The sequence below is a fragment of the Neophocaena asiaeorientalis genome, unplaced genomic scaffold (genome assembly GCF_003031525.2).
Source record: "Neophocaena asiaeorientalis asiaeorientalis breed wild unplaced genomic scaffold, Neophocaena_asiaeorientalis_V1.1 scaffold299, whole genome shotgun sequence".
In the NCBI taxonomy this organism is placed as follows: Eukaryota; Metazoa; Chordata; class Mammalia; order Artiodactyla; family Phocoenidae; genus Neophocaena; species Neophocaena asiaeorientalis.
Window position 1 is genome coordinate 2,962,574 of NW_020172626.1, and position 18,806 is coordinate 2,981,379.

The 18,806-nt window shown below is 40.5% G+C and overlaps 1 protein-coding gene across 4 annotated transcripts in view; it reads right to left on the reverse strand.

Moving 5' to 3' along the window:
• Nucleotides 1-18,806, reverse strand: part of EYA1 (EYA transcriptional coactivator and phosphatase 1) — a 151,099-nt gene that overhangs the window by 117,064 nt on the left and 15,229 nt on the right. For all 4 annotated transcript variants that reach the window (XM_024739007.1, XM_024739002.1, XM_024739001.1 and 1 more), the window contains exon 2: nt 10,189-10,266. In XM_024739007.1, coding sequence (XP_024594775.1) covers nt 10,189-10,266 — 78 coding nt within the window. The remainder of the gene's footprint in view (nt 1-10,188; nt 10,267-18,806) is intronic.

Below are 18,806 nucleotides of genomic sequence, written 5' to 3' on the forward strand. Positions count from 1 at the left end.
TTACTAACATGAGGCCTTAAAATGGTGATTCTCAGCTTCTTTCATTGCTAACATGGGCCATCTATTTATGTACATAAATATTGACACACATTTACATATATACACATTTACATAAATATATACATATATACACACACACACACACACATATATATATATATGTATTTCCCCTTTTCCCTTCAAACTCATCCTATGCTTTTCCTGGCTAAGATGCATATGCTTTGGGTACAATTATTATAAGATGTAATATGTTTATTTTCTTCTACGAATAATCACTGTCTGCAGAGGCTCTATTATTTATTCATTATATTCTACATTAAAACCTTTCATAAGCTTCCATGAACTCCAGGTTTTATACATTTTCATGATATCACATCAGTACAGTTATGTTTCTCAAATGTAATTTTCTAGCTTGTGTTTGGGAAAACAGTGGTGGTTTTGGGTTAGAATCTCAAAACCTATGACTAATCCCTTCCCGGTAAAGCAAATAGGCCTAACCCAGTGACAAGAGAATAGATGAAGGTCAGCAGTACTCATGAGACCTGCCAGACTTCAACCCTCTGGCTGTTGGTCTGGCAGAGATGGAGGTCATATTAATGAGAGAAGGCAGGCCAGCTTGGCTGGTGTCCCCCATCTCTTGGCACATGTTGGGTCACTACTCTGTTCCAGGCATTGCACTCCATGCTGAAGATGCAAGCATGCAAAGACAAGTCCTGTCGTCGCACGTGGGGAGGCCAACATACAAATAGCTACGCGAGGATTAAATACAATTTATAGAAGGGAGAGAATGCCTGGACCACAAGCGCTGCCACTTGCCCAGGCCACCTGCGATTACAACCTTTCTAATCCCCTCTTCTAGGCCTGGAAAGAGACCAAGGGCAGAGAAGATTTATCCAGCAGAGCTGCTGGAGGGGTAATACCTTCCCTGGATCATCATAGATAGAAAGAAGTTTTTAAAAAATGAAACCACAACACAAATATGTACTACCACACAAAAAACCCCAAAGCCATCTGAAGATGGAAGCCGCAGAAATCCCTTTTATTCTTTTCTTGCTCTATCCCTGTGTTTTTGAAATTATGGGTCACAACCCATGAAAAGATTGTGAATTCAACTTCATAGGTTCTGCTCAGCAATTTTTTATAAACAAATAGAATAACAGAATAGAAGATATCAGGGTGATTGTACAGCATAAGGTAGGTTCCACGAAGCTCTGATTTAGATTATATGCATAATATATGTGTGTACACATGAAGAAAGATTTGGGAGGTTGCAGAGTGTGGTAATACAAACACAGTTTCTGGAATTAGAATTTAATTTCAGCTCAGATTCAAGATCCAACTCTTCTACGTGGTCTTGGTCAAGTTATTTGATCCCTCTAAGCCTTGACATGTTCTCATGTAAAATGATGGCAGTAATACTACCTACACCTCATAGGATGGTTGTGAGGAGTAAATGAAGTAATGACATAAAGCAAATAATACTGTGTTTGTGTAAGAAATGTTTAACATCTCAGATTCCCAAATTCCCACTATCTTTGCCCCCACATTTGCCCTTTTACTGTATTTTTAATTCTACTCGATGGACAGCATCACCATTTATCCAGCAAAAGGCTTAAAAACAGGATTCTTTATCCCCATTTTATATATGGGGCTAGAAATTAAGTAACATGTCCAAGCAAATAAATAGGAAAGCTGGTATCTGAACCCACATCTGCCCACTCTTTCCACCAAAACATACTATCCCCTGACCCCCCTTCATAGAAACTAGAAACCTCAGAATCATCTCATTTTTTTCTCCCTCTGTGACTCTCAAGTCACCCATCTCCAATTCAGAAATACCCACTGAGCTGTGCTGCATTCTCCATCCCTACCCTCCCGTCCTGGGGCGGGTCCTCATTATGTCTCACCTGGACTAGAGAAACAGCCATCGAGCTACTCACTCTGCATTCCACCCACTGCCCTTTGACTCTCACTTCTGCCACCACACTGATCTTCCTTACCCGGAAACTTCTTCACGCCCATTCTCCAGTTTACAGTCTCTCATCTGCACTTATACTATCCCTAGAAAAAAATTCCAAATTCCTTGGAAGATTATATAAAGATATTCAAGCATCCACCCTCCTGTGGGTTTAGGTTACACAGCATCCCTGGACTTGAGGACTGCCCGTGCGTGCCATGCATTTTCCTGTCTGTCTTGGCTGGTCTTCATGTCAGAGCCTACTGCCATGTTAATGCTCTTCTTTCCTCTGCCTGTCAAACACTCTTCCACTGGGACTAAAACATTATTTTCTCTTTAGGATAATATCTCCTTTCTCTGTACTTTTTGGAATGTTGTAAACACTGGCAAAGTTGCACTCACCACACTACATGATGGTTAGTTTATGTAGTGTATAGATGGTAGTTTCCTCGGCTACCCGTGAGCTTCCAGGGCCAAGGACCTCCTACTCTCCTTTGTTTCCTTGGCACCTGGTAGGGCCTGGCATGTGGTAGGTAATCAATAAATAACATTTGTTTAATAAGACTGTGAGGTTTAGGTCATAAGCAAAGTAGATATTTTTAAACCATAATAACTTGAAAGATGGTTAAATTATTTTAAGTTATTTATAAACACACAACAATAAACCTGATCTTTGGCAATATAAATGGGTCGATAGTTTTCCTTATGAAATAGATGTGAATAAGAACCCATGATGCTGCCCGAGTATGTTGCTGCTACTTACCTGTGTGCACCTAAAATTATTGACTATAATGCCATGTAAACAGCCATACCCTTAGGGCTTTCTCTAAATTCAAACCCCTGTGATCTCTGTGTAGCCTAAAGTCAAGAATCTTCCACCTTCTACCTCAAGTACTTTTTTCCTTAATTGCCTAAAACACTTTAAACTTTTTAATAATAATCTAAGAATTCAGATTATTTTTTAATTTCATGAGACCAGAATAACCTAAGGCAAAAAGAATGCTCCCAGGCCATTTATCAAGGTAAATAAATTGTTTCTCTTACCATTAGTAAACTCCAAAGGCCACATGGCAGAGCCCTGGGCATGTAGGGACAACAGGTCCTTCTTTGTTTTAACACTCTTGTTTCCTATCATTGCATTCTTTCTCCTACCTCTCACATGTAAGTTAAAGAAGCTCCCCAAATCTTACTGCAGGAAGGGAGAGAAGGACCCATGGTGAATTAATATTCACAAGCTAGAGAATCCACTGAGAAAGTCGATAGAACTCTAAAAATTAGCAAGTCCTCAGTTCATGGCTCCCCTGGGCTCCCATCTCATCCATGTCAACACCATTCAGCTGGACACACAGGTCAAAAGCCTAAAAGTTAAGTTTTGATTCTTCTCCTTTCCTCATACCCTTTTATCCTAAGTCCAGTCAGCTCTCCCCTCCAAATATAGGCTAAAAGTGACAACTTCTCGCTCTCTCTCGTCTGCCACTCTGTTCCAGTCACCAACGTTGGCTGTGGCCATCAGAGAGGGCAGCCAGGGCACCGCCCCCTGACCTCACCTTCCCTCCCCTCCCAGATAGGATACTGGCACACTGCACCCTGCTTCAGTGGTTCCTCCAGGAAATACGTGGGCTAACACAGTCCTCTTCTCCTGCACCAGGAAATTCTGGTCTCCCTGCTTCTCCTTACCTTCTTCCCACCCTTCTCCCAAAGAGAATTTTCCACATGACAAACAGTGATCTCTTAAAAACATAAATTAGATCATGTCAAACCCCTCCTTGCCCTCAACTCCAAACCCTGTTATCCTGTTTCATTTTGATTAACCCAAACTTATTCCCCTCACTTCACTAAGACCTCTGCTCAGATGCCCTTTCCTTAGAGAAGCCTTCCTTCTAAAAGACACCCCTACCCACTCTTCACCATAGTCTTTGATCTGCTTTCGTTTTCTTCAGAGCACTTTTCACTGCCTATTTACTTATATTACCACTTACCTATTTATCATTTGTCTCTCCCACAAGAATGAAAGCTCCATGAGAGCAGGGACCTGTCTACTTTTTCACCTCTATATTCCCACTGTCTAGAACATTTCCTGGCCCACAGTAGGTGCTCAATACAGAACTGTTGAATGAATGAATCAGATCCCAAAAGGTAGATCTTTTCATGAACAATTACGAAAACAAAGAAATCATATTTGTCAGATATGATTTTTTTCTCCTCTAGAAATCTCCAATTTTCGAATACCCCCAGACATCAATGTTGAATGAATCCATATCAATTGACATTTTATTTAACAAATGAATAACAAATTTGGGCTTTGTGTAAGTGAGAGCCGCAGCAGGCAAAGACATTTTGCAATCCCTCAAAGCACATTATTTTTCAACCCCAATTGTTCTTAACATTTTAATCATTAAAATATTGCTTTTCATTGGTCAATGGTAAATGAGCAGAACGTCACTGTGTTTTAAAAACACAATAAACAACCTTGCATTTTTCAATTCAACCACATGCCTTGGAAAATCAACCTCTCTCCTCCAGTTTCCCCACACCAGGATACCTGGAGATTTCACTGGAGAAGAGTGAGCCTCACTGCCTCCTTAATGCTTTAAGATGCTAGGGTTCCTTGAAGGACAAAGGTGGAAACAGCTATTACCAGTGTCAGGATGACTCCATATCTTCCTTATCCTTGCTATTTCCTTAAGATACCCAGAATATTAGGGATGTGAATTTTTAAGTTATCATAGAGAAGGAAGGTAGGCATAGTGACCACAGAGGTAAAGACCATCTTGGAGTTAATTCTTGGAGATTGCTTTCTCCAGCCTCCTCTTCCTCTTATAAACCCTAAGTCCTATTTACAGCCACTCCAGCAGGCCATGGTTTTCACATCTTTACTTATGAAAGGTGGGGGGAGAGAAGGAGATGTGGAGGAAGGGGGGTGGAAGAGGAGGGGGAAGGAGAAAAAGAAAGAGGAGGAGGAGAGAAGGGAAGAGAAAAAGTAAAAGACAACAGTAAATGAAGGTCCATCCCCATGGTGCTCTGTGCCTCCTATGCCTTGACCCAGTTCCCCAGGTCACCTGATCCTTTCCTCTGCATCCAACACAGACCATCAATCTATGGCAAATGAGATTCTCTACAGCTTCAGTCTCTTCACCAAACTATTCCTCCACCTTCCGCTAAGCCCTCCTCCAAGGCCCTTACTTCTCCTGCGTATCTTTTCCCAGTAGAGGCTGCTCATTTTCTCAGATTCCAGAATAACAAAGACCTACAAACACATCCTCCTTGTTGTTTCTTCCAAATCATTGTTTTTCTGCTCTCCCACGAAACCCTCCCTTCTCTGAGGTTCCTGACAACTCTTTAACACTTCCATGAATGACCCACCTCCTAAGCACTTCCTGGCATTTATCAAAAAACTTTAGTATTTGACTGTATCCCCTGACACATCCCAACATCATCTTGGGTCATGCATCCAGCGCTTTTCTCATTTCTGTCTTGGCCTCAACTCTGGCCTTCTATGTCAACCAACAAGCTCAAGACCACATCCTGGACCTCTTTCTCCATTCCAGTCTTAAACCACAACAGCACTGATTGCATCTGTTTATTTACAAGCATGTACTGACCACTGCGTATGAGCTCCATTCTATGACGGCCACTGGGATTGTAAGTGTGAACAAGACAAACAGTATCTGTTCTCATAGGGCTACAGTTTAGCAGGAGGAGAGATGATGCAAAGTAATTTTTAAAGGAGTGATAAAGGCTGAGGAAGGGAAGTACAGAGAACCAACTCCAGAAGCATCAGGTGGAGGCCTCACTGAGTTCTGAGATTAAGGAAGGAACATCCTCTTTTTCCAGAGTTTTCATTCCTTTATTCCCATCTCATCTATTCTCCAACCCATCAAGAGAGGCAGGCCCCCGACATCCTTATCCCCTCTCAATTTATTATCCCCTTCCTTCACTTTTTTCTGTCTATCCTAGATACATGAAGTTATTTGAAACTTGTCTTTTACTGGTATCCTCAATTTTCTTCTCATATTGAGTCACTTCAGAGAAAAAAGTAGAAGCCATCATTCATTCATTCATTCATGTATTCAATAATTTAGCTAGTAAATATCTGAGTGCCTAACACATGCTGGATACGTTTTCAGGTGTCAGGGATACAAATGAACAAAAGAAGACCAGATCCCTGCCATCTCAAGCTTACATTCTGGTGGGGGTGAGAGACCAGCAATAAACCTAATACACAAGTGGATGATATAGTTTGTAAAAGGTTCAAAGTGTTATTGGGTGGGTGGGGGATTCTGGAAGTCTATAGTAAGAGTTTTGTAACACTGAGTAAGGTGGTCAGGGTGAGCCTCAATGGTGGGATTTGAAGGTGGTGAAGCAGTCGGGCAGGTGCAGAGACGTGTTCCAGGAAAAGGCACTGCCCCTGCAGAGGCCCTCATTAGAGGAACAGGAGGAGGCAAGGGAGGCAGGCAGTAAGGTCTGATGGGGCTTGCAGGCTAATTGTAATGAATCGGCTTTTACTCAGAGATGAATGGGAGCCACTGGAAGGTTCGAACAGAGGAATCAGGCAGGAATTCCCTCAAAGAATTGTCTCCTCCTCCTCCACTTCAAACTCATCTGCGTTACTTTCCATCAATCTTCCCTGATAGTTCTGTGGAAAAGTTATTCCTTTTCTAGGCTGACCCACTTCTGTTCTGAATTTAAGCCATTGCTGCCCCATCAGGGTCACCTCTACCTTTCACCCCTGCCTCTACAAAGTTCGTGCTGGCAGCCCAAAACACCCTGACCTAAATGCCATCCCCAACCCTCCAGCCCCCTTTCTAACAGACTACCTTCTCTTCTTCTCCCTTCACCACTTATCGACGTGAAAGACATTTTTCTCTTTCCTGTCTCCACTTCCTCATTGTATTCATTAAGTCATTAATCCATTCAATAAACTTTACGAGCACATACTATCTGCTAGGAACTATGCTGGAGACACAGAAGTAGGGCATGTAGGCCAGCGGGCACAAGGGGAGATGAAGCCTGCTTGTCCACTGAAACTGCCATAGTTTAAATTCATCCATGCTTCACATTTTTTATTTTCTTATTTTGAAATAATTTGACAACTGGAGAAACGCTGCAAAAATAGTAGAAAAACTTCCCAGGTATCTTTCACCCAAATTCCACAAATGGTAATGTTTTATGAGATTAACTTTATCCTTTATTCTCTTTCTCTCTCTCTATGTGTGTATTATGCACGTATATAACTCACATTTTTTTGGAGTTGCAAATATGATGCCCCTTTACTCATAAATACTTCTGTATGTATGTATTTCTTACTTTTTTTTTTTTTTTTTTTTTTTTTTTTTGGTTTACGTTGCGGAGAACAGGCTCCAGACGCGCAGGCTCAGTGGCCATGGCTCACGGGCCCAGCCGCTCCGCGGCATGTGGGATCTTCCCGGACCGGGGCACGAACCCGTGTCCCCTGCATCGGCAGGCGGACTCTCAACCACTGCGCCACCAGGGGAGCCCTGTATGTATTTCTTAAAAACGAGGAATTTCTTCCCCACAGTGTGATGAAAATCAGGAGAAACCATGATGCAATACTATGATTCACAGATACTTTCAAAAAAAATTCTCTCTTTGCAGTTTAGTATGTGATTTTTAACTTGTACTTGAAAATGATTACTTTTTAAAAGTATGAATATTATACATATGCTCTGCAGAAAAATATGAAAAAGGCAGAAGGAATAAAATTCAAATTATATTCCACCATTCAGAGAGAGCCGACCATTAATTTTTATACACATATACATACAAATAAATGTCTTTTTAAACAAAACTGTGATTATACGGAACATATTACTCTTTTATAATCTGCTTTACACTTAATATAAGTAAACATTTTCTCATGTCATTAAGTTTTTTTAAAAAACCATTTTTAAAACCTGTATATGAATCTATCATATAGAAGTGCTTCCTTGAAGTATCTTTCCTGCCTTTACTTCCATTTCAATACTCTTTTTCTTCTTCCCCAACCACCTGTGCTTTCATCTTATCCTCTACCCATCTCTTGTGTATTGGTTTTCCCTGGGTTCTGTCTTCAACCTTGTTATACCCTGCTAGCGTTAACTCTCTGTACACTTTCAGAATTTCCATTCCAGATCTTTCCTGAGCTCCAACATCTTCAGGTGCATGTTAAATCACCACTAACAAGCCCCAAACAGAAGCTACCACCTTTCTTCCTCAGTCATACCTCTCAGATTCCCTCACTCCTCCCTTTTCTCTCTGCTTCACTCATCCCCACCATGCTCATTGGTCACTATGACCATAAATTCTATTTCATAAATACGTCTCAATCCATCACCTTTTCACAGCCATTGCCAGCACCCTATCTCAGGTCTTCAGCACTTCTTGTGAAAATGATTGCAAAAACCCCTAACTGTTCTCTCCCCTTCAGTTCCCCAGCCTCCCCTCCATCCTGCCTGAGTCCTTCCATAAGGGAAAGTGATCACACAACCTGATGCCTCCCGTGGCACTCAGGATAAAACACACATGCCACGTGGAACACACCTGCCTGTTTAGACTCTGGTCCCTTCCTCTCCGTGCAGCACACCCCACACTGCTCACACCAGACACACCAAGAATGCTGAACCATCAGTGGTGCCTCCAAGTTCCACACCTCCGTGCCTTGGTCTCCTCCCATGGAACACTCCATCCGTCCATCTTCCCCATCCTCAATTCTACATGTGCTTTATTCCTAACACATTCTTTAAGGCTGAGTGCAGGCATCCTCTCCAGGAAACCCTCCCTGACCACCCCACCCCAATTCGGTCTCTGTTGGGTCCTTCCTGGGTATTCTTAGGGGTCCCCGGGCCTCCCTCGGCATTATCCAGCTGTACTATGATGGCCTGGTGATTACTTCGCCCTATTAAGTCGCAAGGCAGGACCGTTCTCATACACCTTTGAATCCATAATAGCACCAAGCACACTGCCTGACATAAGTCAAATTCTAGTAAATGCTTTATGAAAGAACTATGAGTGTAACACCTGTTGTTATCTCCTTATTGCCTCCAGCATAAAAGTTGTGCATTTGCATTTCATTTTATATCTATTTATAACTCCTCCTAATTGGAGTGTATGTGAAATGATCCCAAGAGCTAGACGAAATCCATCACAAACTTAGAAAAGTATAGCATTTCCGACGGAGAGGTCTCATAAACACAGCAAATCACTTGAAAAGGGTTAAAAAATTGAAGAATTACTTCTGATAAGAATGAGTTTTAATTGAAAGAGTCCAAGCTGGGTAATTTGGAAAAGATACAATCAGATCCTCACAGTGAACTGATTATCACAGTCACTTCCTTATCAGCAATTGCATCATCATGGAGGCGAAACTTGTATGTTTTGTTTGTTGAAGGCAGGCTTTCTCAAAAGGAAAGAGATTAAAAAATTAATTAAGGATCTAAAGCTGCTTGACAAAGTCTGATCTCTAGTTGACATGACAGTTAGGAGGATGCCGTGGCAAGTCTGTTTAGGGGCTATCAGAAGCCAAATTGTGCGTGATTAGAAAAATCACATAGGGACTTCCCTGGTGGCACAGTGGTTAAGAATCCGCCTGCCAATGCAGGAGACACGGGTTCGAGCCCTGATCTGGGAGGATCCCACATGCCGCGGAGCAACTAAGCACGTGCGCCACAACTACTGAGCCTGCGCTCTAGAGCCCGCGAGCCACAGCTACTGAGACCGCATGCCACAACTACTGAGCCTGCACGCCTGGAGCCCGTGGTCCGCAACAAGAGAAGCCACCGCACTGAGAAGCCCGCGCACCGCAACCAAGAGTAGCCCCCTGCTCCCTGCGACCAGAGAAAGCCCGCATGTGGCAACGACGACCCAACACAGCCATAAATAAATAAATAAATTTGTTAAAAAAGAAAGAAAAATCGCACAGATGAGAGACAGAAGGAAGGAGTCATCAACATAATAAAGATAATTTAGAGGAGACGGAGAACAATTCCCCTTTTGATTTTTTTCTCCTTTACAGAATACCAACATTTTCAGCAAACACTTCATCACACCGAACAAAAACATCAGAATTGCAAATATGTGACGCTGAGAAAAACTATACAGTATTACACAGATGATATCCACATATATCCACATACACATGCATACACACACATACATATACACACATATATTTGTATATGTAAACTAGGAAAAATGTTTCATATTACTGTGAAAATCTAATATTTATTCCTTACCTGAACCTGAGAAATTGTCTAAAGACCCGTCTGCTGTTGTTGAAACTATTTCACTGCTGCTCATTGGCTCTGTTTTAACTACAAAAATAAACAACATATATCATATACCCAATTAATATTTATAAAGGCACAGTAGAGAAGATATAACATTCAAAATAATTATAAGAAAATCATTTAAAAATCAATCTTTTCGTATTTGAATATAAATCAGATTAATATCCCTAATAGAGTCTTTTTAAAAGAAATTTCCATGTTAAGTTTTTCTTCCTAAGGAAACAATCTATTGTGGCAAGTTACCTTTTAATAGAAACACTTTAAAAGTAGTTCAATTCATTGTTGTCTTAAATGTTTACTAAATTGCTTACTAAAATAAATAACTTATGTCTCAAAATTTACACGATGTGGATGTGAAATTATTTCCTTGGGTTTGTAGCCATTCGGCCAAATAGAGTCCAAAGGATAGAAGAGAAAGATTTGAAGAAGTGGGAGATAACACCAGCTTTCATGATGCTCAAGGACAGGTGCACGCACACACACACCCTTTCTCAGTTATCCAGCATGGCTAAAAAACAGAGTGCTCACTTTAATGGACTGTTATTACCACCCAGCCACGACAATTCATCAAGGTCTGATGTACACTTAGTACCGAAACCACACTAAATATAAATGAAGCAGAAATAAAATCTTCCATTTCAAAATAACAATAGCAGACAGTTTGTGGAAAGCATAACCTGCAGTAAAGTCCCTTGGGTCTGTAAACTAAAAACATTTATCTTTATGCTATAGGTTCTCCAAAGCAAATCTACTATACTGATATAGTGAGGGGATTATTGCATCCCTACAGATAAGGCAGAACACCTCAGAACCCTATTTCCCCTAGTTTTAACTTTTTTAAAATAATAAAAAAAAATAGCATCATTGTTTTCCCTAGAAACTACTAGTGAAGTTCTATCACTGGAATTTGCCTAGCCTACTTTGTGGAAGTTATACACCTCTATTAACAGGTTTTCAAGAAGAGTGTAATAATACTTTAGAGGCTACTTAAAAATCAATAACATGTTTCCCAAAATGAAGGCCCTAACAAGAGAATATTTGGGGTGGCTTCTCTCACCAAGTAAACACATTCTGGAATGGGAAAGGATGATGGAGAAAATGAAGCTTTTCCTTCTCTCAACACTGCCAATCTCTTATAAACATCAGGCAAAGGACAAATTCACCCTCTTGGGCCTTCAAATCTTTTACGAGTGCATAATGAGTAATTCTAAAATTCACATTATAAATAGTTGCAACAGATAGTCAGTTTCAAAAAAAAAAAATTAGACTGTCTCTAAACCAAGTTGAAAAATAAAACCAGTGAGTCCAAAGGGAATCACTTCCATTGATTGTTTTAATGTAGACCAAACAATAGTGTAACTGAAATTTTCTCTTTTCCACCAGTTGTTTCAGATTAGAAGTCTTAGTTGATGCTAATAAATTCTGATATAAGCCTATATTTCCCTCCTCTCTTCACGCCTCCAGGAAACCTAATGATTTTGCTCTTCATAACCATTATATAGCTACAGATTTAGGAAGGCAGGGACACCACTGCTGGTGCACGGTTTCATACCCAGTTGTCCACATCCTTATTTTACCCCTTTAAAAAGAACTCATATAACACCCTGTACATAAAAAACAATGGTTCTATTTCACTCTATACTGGACAAATTACCATGGGATCTGAACTCAGTATCAAATACCACACACCCAGAAAAAGATCAGAATTAGGCCCAAGGGGAATGGGTCCTACAAAGTGCCTACTATGTGTCAGATTCTTTGCAGACATTTTGATTAATCTCTTTAAACAATTCTACAAGTAGGTCTCGGAACACAACACACAAACTCACTAGTTACGTACTGCCTTCTTGTTTCACAGGCAAAAACTGAAATCAGAGGGGTTAGGAAATTGCCCAAAGTTACACAGTAAGTGGCAGAAATGGGATTTCAGGTTGGATATTTTTTATTCCAAGTCTTGAAAACTAGCAGTAAGCGGCACTTCCCAATAATTAGAGCTACTCGACAACAGAGCAAGGCACTGCCACACATGGTGGACACGGTGCAAGGCAAAACCCCTGCAGTTCTTGTCTTCCTAGAGCGTTCACGCTTCCAGGCTAGTGAACTTGCTGGAAGATCTCAAGCAGAAAGTCCACGCCTACCCGTCTGCCTGGGAAAGATGGTGAAGAAGAAATTTACAGTGTGAGATGTTAGCCCAGATGACTTCTAAGTCTTGGCCAAATCTAAGGTCTATGAATCTGTAGACTGGACTATAAAATTCACGAAAGCTTGACTACGCCAAACCATTCCTACTCCTGTACCCCAAGACCTACCCCAGCTACTCTCCATAATTAGCTTAATCAAGTACAGCTTTCACTCCCAAGAGGCGCATTCAATTATACTTGCAATGCCATTAAAACTAGGCAAAAAGAATAGGAAGGAAACGAAGAGGATACTTTTTCTTTTAGGCCCCCAGCCCATTGCTTTTTGCCATTGTTCAAATATACTCATCTATACACTAAAGAATAAAGACTCCCTTTTCCTGATGAACCCAAGTTTTTAAAAGGCTCACTGTTGAAGAGAAGAGGCAGTATATAAAGGAACTACCAGGATATTCGCGATTTTATCAGGTACTGTAATTGAATCTGTGATCACCAGACACCTGATGCTAAAGAGACTGGTGATTTATTGTGATGGAAAATAGTTTCTGAATGAAATCCAAATAAACAGAGACCACTGCTGGCTTTGTGGTGGCCAAGCATACACCCACCAGAAAGTTAAAAAGAATCATCTCTGGCCCCAGAACTTTACCCATCCTCACTAGCGCCATGACATTTATAAATATGCCATAGGTGATATAATAGAGCACCTTTCCAAAGCTTTGACTTTAAAAACACAACATGCTGAATTTTTTTTTTTTTAAGTTTGAGAGATTTCAACTGCTGTCATGTCTGAGACCAATGATCCCATCTGAGCTATTTATCTGAAAAGAAAAATCTGAGTGACGTGTTCTCCTCTAAATAATGGTAGAACTCTTTTATCTCCGCCATACACTTTCCTGCATTACATGACTTCAGTCTATCAGAAAATAACAACTTTTAGTCTCTTTTGCCACCACTCAAGAGTCTCTCTTTTTCCTACCACTCCAAATTTCCAATCTTCCATCTGATACTTAAGGACCTACTCATCCTTTAAAAATATTCAGAAATTCTCCTTTACCCCTTTAATCTCCCTGATCCCCTCAACAGCTTGACCTGTCCATGTACTTTAGACCTGAGTTATACTGGGCAACTTGCTACCCTCCAGAAGTGCCACAAACTTCCATCTATCAATTTCTTTGCACTCTGGTTTTGGAGGCAAATAATCCAGCTACCTGCTATAAGACTTTGTAAAAGTTATATGATATCTTCAACCTTAATTATCTCATATAAAATATTTTTAAAGTAATATCTACAGTGATATATACATACACACGTGTGTGTAGGTGTATATATATATATATATATATATATATATACACACACACACACAATGGAACACTACTCAGCCGTAAAACAAATAAAATCTTTCCATTTGTGACGACATGGATAGACCTTGAGGGTATTATGCTAAGTGAAACAAGTCAGAAGAGAAAGATGCCATACGATTTCACTTATATGTGGAATCTACAAAACAAAATAAACGAACAAACAAAGCAAAACTCATAAAGAGAACAGACACTCATAGATACAAAGAACAGATTGGTGGTCACCAGAGGAGTGTTGTGGGTGGGTGAGATGGGTGAAGGGGGTCAAGAAGTACAAACTTCCAGTCATAAAATAAACAAGCCGTGGGACTGTAATGTACAGCATGGGGGCTACAGTCAATAATATTGTCCTGCATATTTGAAAGTTGCTAGAAGGGTGCATCTTGAAAGTTCTCATCACAAGCAAAGAAAATATCTATATTATAGAAATGCAATAAGGATCCATAAGAACGTAAGTAAAGAACCTGATACAAATAAGGAACTGAAACTATACTTATCATCATCATTAGTAGCAGTAGCATTATACCTACCTACCCTGAATGCCCTTCTCCTGGGGAATAGTACCAGGGAGCAATAGGGAACAGAGTTAAAAAATATAATAAATAAATGAATGAATGAATAAAGGAAGGAATAAAGAGTTAAAAGCACCAGCTTTGGAATTATCAGTTAAAGCTCAATCTAGCTTTGCTATTAACAGTATGAACCTGGAAAAATTACTCAACTTCCGTGTGCCTCAGCTTCCTTCTCTATAAGTGGGGATAACATACTCACGAGAAGATTAAAAAAAAACAAATGCTTAAAAATCATTCAGCACCGTGCTAGGTCCAGAGGCCATGTTTTTCTAGTTACTTCTATCATTAGAGTGTCTTTATTAAAGTAATTATGAGGAATCAAAGCGTTTCTTCTGGGACAGAATCTGTTACAAACTTCACATTAAAGTTAAGCTTACCCTTTGAAAAGTAAATCAGAAGAATCTAAAGCTAAGTGACTTGTCTAAGATCAACCATTAGGGCAACTGCCTCAGGACAGCCAAAATCAAATCAAGGTAACTTGGCGGTAACTCAAGAGGAAGAACTAAATCATGATTATATTAAGTAAACCTATCTGCTAATCCCAGAGTCCTAATTTATCCCTCTCCTCCAACTCCCTTTCCGCTTTGGTAACCATAAGTTTGTTTTCTATGTCTGTGAGTCTGCTTTTGTTTTGTAAATAAGTTCATTTGTGTCATATTTTAGATTCCATGTGTAAGCGATATCATATGGTATTTGTCTCTTTCTGACTTACTTCACTTAGTATGATAATCTCTAGGTCCATCCATGTTGCTGCAAATTCTTCTGCCCATTTTTTAATTGGGTTGCTTGTTTTTTTGATGTTGAGTTGTATGAGCTGTTTATATATGTTGGCTATTAATCCCTTATGGGTCATATCATTTGCAAATATTTTCTCCCATTCAGTAGGTTGTCTTCATTTTGTCAATGGCTTCCTTTGGTGTGCAAAAGCTTTTTAGTTTAATTAGGTACCATTTGTTTATTCTTTTATTTTTATATCTTTACTGGAGTATAATTGCTTTACAATGTTGTGTTAGTTTCTGCTGTACAACAAAGTGAATCAGCTATATGTATACATGTATCCCCATATCACCTCCCTCTTGAGCCTCCCTCCCACCTTCCCTATCCCACCCCTCTAGATCGTCACAAAGCATCAAGCTGATCTCCCTGTGCCATGCACCAGCTTCCCACTAGCCATCGATTTTACATTTGGTAGTGTATATATATCAGTGCTACTCTCTCACTTCATCCCAGCTTCCCCTTCCCCCATTGTGTCCTCAAGTCCATTCTCTACATCTGTGTCTTTATTCCTGCCCTGCTATTAGGTTCATCAGTACTGTTTTTTTAGATTCCATATATGTGCGTTAGCGTACGGTATTTGTTTTTTTCTTTCTGACTTACCTCACTCTGTATGACAGACTCTAGGTCCATCCACTTCCTACTATATATATAAAGTAGATAAACAACAAGGTCTTACTGAACAGCACAAGGTACTATATTCAATATCCTGTAATAAACCATAAGGGAAAAGAATATGACAAAGAATACGTATATATTATAACTGAATCACTTTTCTGTACAGCAGAAACTAACACAACATTGTAAATCAACTATATTTCAATTTAAAAAAGTGGTCAGGAGAACTAGACATTTTTCCGATGACCAACAAGCACATGAAAAGATGCTCAACACTGCTAATCACCAGGGAAATGCAAGTCAAAACCACAATGAGCTATCACCTCACACCTGTCAGAATGGCTATCATCAAAAAGAACACAAATAACAAACATTGGAGAAGATGTAGAGAAAAGGGAAGCCTTGTAGACTGTTGGTGGGAATGTAAACTGGTGCAGCCACTGTGGAAAACAGTATGGAGGTTTCTCAAAAAACTAAAAATAGAACTACCATATGATCCAGCAATTCCTCTCCTGGGTATGTACCCGAAAAAAACAAAAACACTAATTTGAAAAGATCATGCACCCCAATGTTCACAGCAGCATTATTTATAATTGCCAAGATATGGAAGTAACCTAAGAGTCCATCAATGGATGAATGGATAAAGAAGATGTGAGATATATATATATATATATATATACACACACAAAACTTAATGTTACTCAGTCATAAAAAGAATAAAATTTTGCCATTTGCAGCAACATGGATGGACTTGGAGGACATTATGCTAAGTGAAATAAGTTGGAGAAAGACAAATACTATATCACTTATATATGGAATCTAAAAAATACAACTAATGAATATATCAAAAAAGAAGCAGACTTACAGTATAGAGAACAAACTAGTGGGTACCACTGGGGAGGGGGGAGGGGCAATATAGGAGTGGGTAAGTGGGAGATACAAACAACTGGGTATAAGATAGGCTCAAGGATGCATTGTGCAACATGAGGAATATAGGCAATATTTTGTAATAACCGTAAAAGGAAAGTAACCTTTAAAAATTAAAAAAAAAAAAGAAAACACATACGTCAGTCATTACAATATTTCTGAAGAAAGAGGCTAGTGGGAGGATGGCGAACATGGCAATTGTGATAGAGGATTCCAGGAGAAAATGTGGGCATTTCTCTCCAGCACTGCTTAGTGGCCCATGGAAAAGAGAACCCTGTATTTGTTCACCATAAATTTAACTGGAGACAGAGCTATCAGATCACTGGAGCTTGGGGACTTTAGCTATAAAGATCATCCAACGAACCCATCATACCATGATTCCTTGCTCATCAAGCAACTTCTCATTAAAATCTGAATGTTGCAGTCACATTATCTCCAGGAAGATGACAGACTGATCAGAGGAGATAAGCACCCAGTCCATTTGCTTAGCTGTATTTCTCACTATAAATTAAGAGGGCAGTTAAAGCACGTTCTCCCCCAGAGGACAGCTGTGCCTGATGGACTGGGAGCCGGCCTCTGTGTTAAGAATTTGCCCATGGGCTTCCCTGGTGGTGCAGTGGTTGAGAATCCGCCCCGCCCCCGTAGGGGACACAGGTTCGAGCCCTGGTCTGGGAGGGTCCCACATGCCACGGAGCAACTAGGCCCGTGAGCCACAACTACTGAGCCTGCGCATCTGGAGCCTGTGCTCCGCAACAAGAGAGGCCGCGGTAGTGAGAGGCCCACGCACCGCGATGAAGAGTGGCCCCTGCTTGCCGCAACTAGAGAAAGCCCTCGCACAGAAACGAAGACCCAACACAGCAAAAATTAATAAATAAATTAAACTCCTACTCCTAACATCTTCTTAAAAAAAAAAATTAAAAAAATTTGCCCAGGATTGCAGCAAAGGCACCAGCCTGGGTAAGCCGTAGATCCTCCCCAGGTAGTATCTAAGCTCATAACTTTTCTTCTAACTGTGACAGTACAGCTTGCCTTTGCTTGACACACGCTTGGTCTTCCTCTCTATTTTGTTTCCTACTTCAATGCTCCAGGACTTTACAAACTCTGTTCATTATCCCTCTACTACTCTTTATGATTCCTCTCTCTCTTCTATTTCAATGAGATTTACTTTCATTCCACTTTGGTAATTAAATACTCCAGCTACACCACTTCCTAGAACTGCACTGCCTCTAAATAACACCACCTTTTACCTTTTTCATTTGCTCACTTCTGCTGGACTAGCTCTTAATGCTCCTCAGAATATCCCGTCTTTCTAAACCCCTATCCATTCTCCCACTCCAACCACACCAGCCCAGTCTGGAACCCAGAACTCCCACCCTAGAATCCCAAGTGTCACCTCATTTTTCCAAGCATCTTTTTCGCCAAGCTCCATTCTCGGGATCGGCAATCTCTTACTGTTCACTCTTCGGCTCTGTTCTGGTTGATTGAGCATAGGAGAGGAGACCACAATTCACCCGCTAACTGAATCCACTAAAATGTATGCTTTCTGTATTCTTCTGAGTCATCCTGTTGCTTGACAATTCCACCTTTCCATTTCTTCTGCCTGAAAGTTTCCATCAAGCCTTCTCTACTTTACTCAAAACTCCAAACCGCACCTCATCCCCCATCCTCTTTAGCACATGTCCTCACCAACTATTTTATAAAGAATGTAGAAGCTGCATTAAATCTTTCAATGATCTTTCTACAACATTTCCCATCTTCCCACTGATGAATCTCAATAGAGGTTTTCTTTCCTCTAGCAGCGTTTAAATTTTATACCTTTATTCTTACGCCACATCCATACCTTCTCTGCAACAATGCTCCAATATTTGATTGTTTGGTCTCAACAACTTCAATCGTTCCATCTCGAGGGACTACTTCCTTCTACTTCCCCTAATTTTAAAAACAGGCAGCAGGGCTTCCCTGGTGGCGCAGTGGTTGAGAGTCTGCCTGCCGATGTAGGGGACGCGGGTTCGTGTCCCGGTCTGGGAAGATCCCACATGCCGCGGAGCGGCTGGGCCCGTGAGCCATGGCCGCTGGGCCTGCGTGTCGGGAGCCTGTGCTCCACAACGGGAGAGGCCACAACAGTAAGAGGCCCGTGTACCACAAAAAAAAAAAAAAAAAAAAAAAAAAAA